At 35.6% G+C, this 6,909-nt stretch overlaps 1 protein-coding gene across 2 annotated transcripts; it reads right to left on the reverse strand.

Annotated features, from left to right (window-relative positions):
• Positions 1-4,666: 4,666 nt before the first annotated feature.
• On the reverse strand, positions 4,667-6,662 carry Kdsr (3-ketodihydrosphingosine reductase). 2 transcript variants are annotated; one of them, XM_017905699.1, is made up of 5 exons: positions 6,642-6,662; positions 6,030-6,181; positions 5,310-5,739; positions 4,998-5,239; positions 4,667-4,926 (listed from the first exon to the last, which is right to left on the reverse strand). In XM_017905699.1, exons 2-5 carry the CDS (start codon positions 6,147-6,149, stop codon positions 4,714-4,716), a joined length of 1,005 nt encoding a protein of 334 aa, XP_017761188.1. In that variant the 5' UTR covers positions 6,150-6,181; positions 6,642-6,662; the 3' UTR covers positions 4,667-4,713. The 2 variants fall into 2 exon arrangements, with proteins under 2 accessions (XP_017761188.1, XP_017761187.1); XM_017905698.1 differs by lacking the exon at positions 6,642-6,662 and having other exon boundaries at positions 6,030-6,197.
• Between the last annotated feature and the right edge of the window lie 247 nt (positions 6,663-6,909).

Consider the following 6,909-nt stretch of genomic DNA (forward strand, 5'->3'; position numbering starts at 1 on the left):
TACGGACGGACAGCTTTTTGGGTCGCCTGAGGCGTCCTATAAATTTGCTTTCTTCTCGCAAGCGTTAGGAGATACTGTTTTTTATATTATATATAAATATATATATAAATATATATATACAAACGACAGATAAATATATATATGTATATGTGTGTACGCGCGCGAATACGTTGCACAACGGTGTTAAAATATTGAACAAGTTTCAGCTCGAACACGAATAAGCGGCGCAATAAATAACACGGGGAAAATATGAAGAAGGTACAACCGGGGTTACAGTTGGGAATAAGCATTTTATTATGTATGTACGCGACGATATAATCACAGATAATTGTGAGTAATGATCGTGAAGAAAGTGAAAGAAAAACAGGGGCGGGGGCAGGTTAGAAATGAGACGGCAGTGGGAAGGAGACGAGTCGATTAGTCGAACGAGACGAACGATACGTTAGAATATCTACGATTCATGTGATTGTAAATATATAGTATATAAATAACGTAACGTTAATTAACGATATGCCGTACGTGTTACACTAAAGAAACAAGAAAAAAAATAAATAACGTTACTGTGTAATTTTTCGGATCGTAAACGCATTCGAATGGGTCTGGCCGCCCGTGCTAACCGGCTCGAGATCGTGTTTCAAGACATCTGATTGTGAGAACTAGAGAATTCACGGTCGAACTTTCTCGATCTGTCTTACCCTCTCACATTCCACGCAACTTTTCAATCGATCGCTTACCATACTATCACGCACTTCTGTTTATCCTCTCGATCGATAACACGTAAACATTTCCTGAAATTCACTAAAATTTATCACGAAGACATTCGGGTGTTTCTCGATATACGAAAACGCTTGCAAAAACGAACGCAGCAAAGGAACACGTAAACGTAGTGGGAAAGAATAAGAAAAGAACTTTACGGACGACAGTGCGGAGAAATACAGAAGAGAAAAGGAACACAGAGGGTAGCACCGTCGCGCATGCTTTTTCCGGCACATCGGTGTATCGAGACAACAAAATGGAGCGCAGCTGTGTTCAGTGCGTTCCTGGATAGCACGGGCCGGCCACACGCGACTAGATGTAACACTAATTAACGCCTAGCGTAAGAACTAACGGATATAAATGAAGGATTATATTGTCTGATATAATAACCAGGTGTGGACGTACACGCGTATACGTGAATGTGTGCATGAAATTACACGCGTGTGATATATGCTTGCAAGAAAACGAATAAGATTGGTGGGGAGAGTGTGTACGTGTGAAACCAGTTAAGAAGAACGGGAGAAAATGAAGAGAGAGAGAGAGAGACAGAAAGCGTGAAAGTGTAAATGAAAGAAAAAGGAACGTATACACACGCGAAGAGTAAAAAAAGGGTTGTTCGTTGGACTGACGTGCTAAGGCGTTGGTCGAATGACGCACTTTAAGATAAAAAGGGACGACCGGGAACAATCCTTCTTGTACCGTTTCTTCCCTTTCTTCTTTCCGCGCCTCGCGAGGCCACTCGTAACGAAAGATAAAAAGAAAGGGCTAAAGATAGGGCTCACCTCGAGGCCACAATTAAAGCTTGCCCGCTTCCTGCACCCTTTCTTCTTACAACAACCGGGGCCTCCCCTCGCCAGGTGGAAGAAGGAAGTTGTAATTTCCGCGCTCGTCCTCGTCGCCCCTTTATTATAACAGAGATAACAAAGAGGAGGCGAGAAAGATGAAGATGGTGACTCTGATGGCGGTGATGATTATAATAATGATGATGATGATTGAAATAAAAACGTCGTCTAAGGTATACTAACGTCGTAGGCAGCATTGAATTTTTGTACCATTGTCTATAGTAGCTCTTAAGTGTCGCGGATTTTTGTGTTCTTAAGATGCCCGCCTTTGCAGGCTTGAGTACGTACTTATGTATTCTCGGTTTTGTCGATTGCTCGCGGGACGGATATTGATTTTCAATCGTAGCAAGTTACACGAAATTATATTTAATCATTCCATTGTTTGCTTCAAAAGTATTTCGAGATCCAACCTGTATCAGTGACACTTTGTCAGAAACATAACCTAAAATTCATTCATAATGATTTGAAATATCAAATTCAAATACAAAAGTACGCTTGTAATACTTTTCTTCTTATTTCGAGGTTATATCATTTCTGAGATCAATGAAATAAAAATAGAGATACAAGTCGTAGTCAAAAACAACTGATACCTGTAATTACATACTGCCACTTGTATACTGCCAATTTGCATAAATATTTGTGTAATATCTGAAAATTTTATTCCAGGTAGACAGAATTTGGCTATATATATTTTATATCTCTACAATTAGAGATTATACCATCTATGTCAAATCCGCCCCAGCGACAAATACGTACCCGTTCCCGAGAGTCGCGGTACGCGAATATCGAAAGATCCTTTTTCGTGTGATGATTGACCGTCCTGACAGTTCGTCGATGTGCTCTTATGCGTAGATACTCGAAGTTAGTTTTTTCGATAGTAGGTAATACGAGTAACAGATGGCGGTACGATTCTGTCGAAGACAAATCGGAATCAACGAGCCGGGAGTCAGTTTCACAAGTGAATTTGCCAATTCGATTACTGAAAAGAAAGAAGAAAAACATTGAACATGATGCTGCTAATGCATTATGCGATGAAAGTCGTGATCGATGGTTGAAACTGGATTACCGGTAAGACAATTTCATAAAGTAAATTTTGTCAACACAACATTGTATACTGGTACGGTGTGAATTTATTCCTCATGGAATAATGGATGAGTATTGATTCCGTGAAAAGCGTGCATGAATGATTATTGTGATTTTAACCCTCTACAGCTTATTACTGTTGTAATAATCATAAAGATATGTCATAGATCATTTTTTAAAAGAAAAGTAAGTATGTAACATATACAAATTCTATATATTTTTATTTAATATATAGCAATATGATTCCACTTCTATTCTTTTAACACTAATATTTTTAATTCTTTCTTATCTTAACAAATATAGGTTTATCATGAATTTACCATTCCATCTATGAATTATCTCATCGTCTTATTTGCGTTCTATCTTGTTATATTTTTCGTGATTATTTTGCATTTATGTATTTTTTAGATGGGGCGGAAAATAATTTCAGCTGTAGAGGGTTAAAAATATATAAGAGGTATACAGTCGTCGATCGAAACCCTCGGGACGGAGAAGATTTCATCAATCCCTCATTATCGGCGATATTAATATACGACTCGTCGCGCTTTCCTTGTTGCACGACAAATAAATAGGAAGCCATTGAGGCTCCTGACTCTTCGGTGATACGTGCGGTTCTTCGTTCTAAAAATACAACGAAGAAATAATTAATTAAAGCTGGAAAATAATAGGATGATTTCCGTTCGATGAGAAATGTGAAGGATTTAATATCAGGAGTCTCGATCGCGACAGGAGAAAATCAATCTATCATGAACGTGTTCAGTTTACGTGAAACCTTCCATAACGATAGTTACGTTTCCAATGCGCGACAGATCACACGTAGCAATGGGTCTAATTAATCGTTAACGCGTGCCGTTTGCCGGTTCGAACGTTCGACGAAGCTGATGACAATTTAAATCATACGCAACGTACAATCGATTTAAAACATAAACGATCAGAGAGGGTGGGGGATAATCGACGGAGAAAGGAGTGGAGGGGGAAAGCGTTTGTCGAGCGCCCGAATAAGCGAACATCGATTTAAAATTAACCTAAATAAATTAAATGAAGAGAAAACTTGAGAAACAAGATGGCCCTCGAAGCAAGCCTCGTCTCGCAGATTCTCAAATGTACACCTTGAGCGCTTTAGGGTAAATCGGAATAGACTTTAACGAATCCGCGAGATGATGCCGAGGGAAAACAATATAGCGTGGATGAACGGAGGATGAGAAACGAGCGGGAGTACGAACGCGTGGGTGCAACGTGTGCGTGAAGAAGATCGAGAAAGAAAGAGAAAGAGAGAAAATGATCGAGCTGAGAGAAAGAGAGAAAGATAATAAATCAATGTTAAACCGATCATTACCGATTTACAATTTTGAGAGACACATCTTCGTTATTCGCCATTTCTCTGCATACGTTCAACCTCGGTTTCATATGCTGGACGTTGCCCTCTCACGGGCATGAATCACAAACTGAATCGACCGATGCTTTGTGCGGGTTTTTTTCCTTTCCGAAAGAATTCAGAACTAATGAATTATTCAAAATATTCTACATCGATAAATGCCTGATACGTGTGTTATCAATCAGTGGGGCATCGTCCGCATCGGAATATACATTACACACAGAGTCTCAGCGTTTCCGTTTTTTCAAAGTATCGTGACAGCAGGGACGAGGTGAACTGTCCCGTTCTATGTGTGTAAGAACCATAAAGCTTAATGAAGAACATTATACTATGAACTTACGGGATACTAAATAAAAGTAAGCCAAACCGTTATTGATTGTAATGTGTCTTTTTACCTTTGCGTAATCGACTACTTCGTTTTTATTTAAATTCTTATTCTATTATCTTTTGAGGAGTTCACTGTAGGTAGTTTATTAAGAGGAAAATTTTGAATCCTTAAAATAAAAAAAAAAACGTGTCAATGAATTGGTCACATTGATAAGAAAAAACAGCGATTTTTGTAGTTGCACATTTATTATGCACATATCGAAAAAGTTATAAATGGTGTATATTTTGTTCATTATATAAATTCTTTTACATTAACTAGTAAAAAAAACTTTATTCAGACCTTTTATTTCTATTGCGAGTCTTCATACAGTTCCGAATAATTTCTTGGAAATGTACAAGATAGTAGGCACTTACAAGCCGAAAAATACCCATCAACGTCGACTGTAGAAGTAGATCTAGAATCGAATGAAATGGCGACATTCCGGAACATAAAACAGTTAACATAAATCCTTCCACACCAATAGAAGAGAAAAATTTTCCAGCCTAAAACATATTTTAGTCTATCAATTATTTATCATTAATTGCATTGATATACAATTCTAATTTTCTTTTACCAATGCATCCTTAAATAGTCCTTTTGCTACTACTTTTGGACTGACAAGAGAACTAGTTTCAGATATAAGCTTTGTTTCAAGAGGCTTAGATAATTCTTCTATGGCAAAACCTGGAGTATCGGTATCTGGAGGTAAACTAAGAGTTACAGAAATATTATATGGTGCAACTTCCATAGATATACTTTCTGCCAGACCACGAAGTGCAAATTTTGTACTACAATAAGCTGAATAGCCAAATATACCTAAAAACAGAAATATTAAAAGTAGGGTATAGAATACAAACACATTTAACTTGAATATTGCAGTACATACCTAATAATGCAGCCTGAGAAGAAGTTAATACAATGATTCCTTCTTGAGAAGCTTTCATTCTTTGGATAACAGCTTTTATACAATAATATGATCCTAAGAAATTAGTATTAATCATATTTTGTAAGTCTGCTATCGAGGTATCTTCAATTTTGCCACCAATTGCAGTTCCAGCACAGTTAACCAACATATATATCGGACCCATAGTTCTTTCTAACTCGTTAAAAGCTTTTTCTACCGCATTATAATCTTCACCAATATCTAATGATAGATATTCCACTTTTTGAACATCCTTGTCTCTGCATGCATGAATGATTTCATTTCTTGCAATTTTTAACTTTTGGATGTCTCTTGCAATTATTGTTACGTGTGCTCCATGCTTGGCAGCAAGAATTGCAACACATTTTCCTATACCACTCGATCCACCAGTTACCTAATAAAAAAAAATATTAGAAATGTTTTATATAACATCTTCATAAATATTTCCAACTTATAAAGGCATGTAGTTATAATTAGTTTGAAAACAACTACCTAGATTCTTATTATTTATAAGTAAATATTTATAAAAAGAAATAATTCATAAACGAAACGATAAAAATAAGAATTAATAATCTTTTTATATTATTTACATAAAATTTTACTGTTTTATTCGCGTTTTAACAGTACTGTGTCAATAAGTAATCTCAGTGGAGGTTAGGTACATATTAAGTCTTCGTTACTTACAACAACATGTTTGTTGTTAACGTCCTTTAGTTTTCTTCGGAAAAATGCATATTGCACAAACAAAGCAACGATTGGTATGGCAATAATTATTAGTATTATGTTAGATACCTCTACCATCATTTATATTCTACAAAGCTTTGACAGTGCTACGTCTTAAACAAAAACCAATTCAATTCATACCTTTAAGTATTACTATCACTAAAACATAATTTATTTAAGGAGGAACATTCCGGCGAAAATCAACTACTAGTAACTGTCCAGGCAAAATTTTGAAAATACACATCTTAATAGCATTTTTTACACTGATTCGAAACGTGCACAGAAGATTATACGAATGATACAATTACAAATAGAACAAACTCTATACGAAGAAGATCCAACATACAGTACAGGTGGATTATAATTACAACATATCAAAACAGCCATAGCGCAAATAACTATCACTAAAATTGAAAAATGTTAGAAACAAAAATTGGTTGCAAAAATAATTTCAACATAAATCGAATAAGTGTAAAAAATGTTATAAAAGTGAATATTTTCTGAATTTTATTTAGACAACTATTAGTAATTTTATATTAAATTAGTCGTAAATTTCGAACAAGTCAAACATACCCACTGTTGTGCCGGTGAAAGAGCAATTAAACAAGTGACTCATGCGAGTTATTAATCTAATACAAATTTTTCATATCTATTGCAAGTCATTAAGTAAGATACATAAATAACGATAGGTACAATTTATTAATAATCATCGCGCAAAAATATCTTATTTTTATTTCAAATATAATTTTGTAAATCAATATTTCTCTTATCTCTATCATCGATGACACTTGATATATTATCAGATGGTGTTCATTTTTCTTCATATGAGTGTTTCTTCTGT

Source organism: Eufriesea mexicana, unplaced genomic scaffold (assembly GCF_001483705.2).
Source record: "Eufriesea mexicana isolate 0111107269 unplaced genomic scaffold, ASM148370v2 scaffold4331, whole genome shotgun sequence".
Lineage (NCBI taxonomy): Eukaryota > Metazoa > Arthropoda > Insecta > Hymenoptera > Apidae > Eufriesea > Eufriesea mexicana.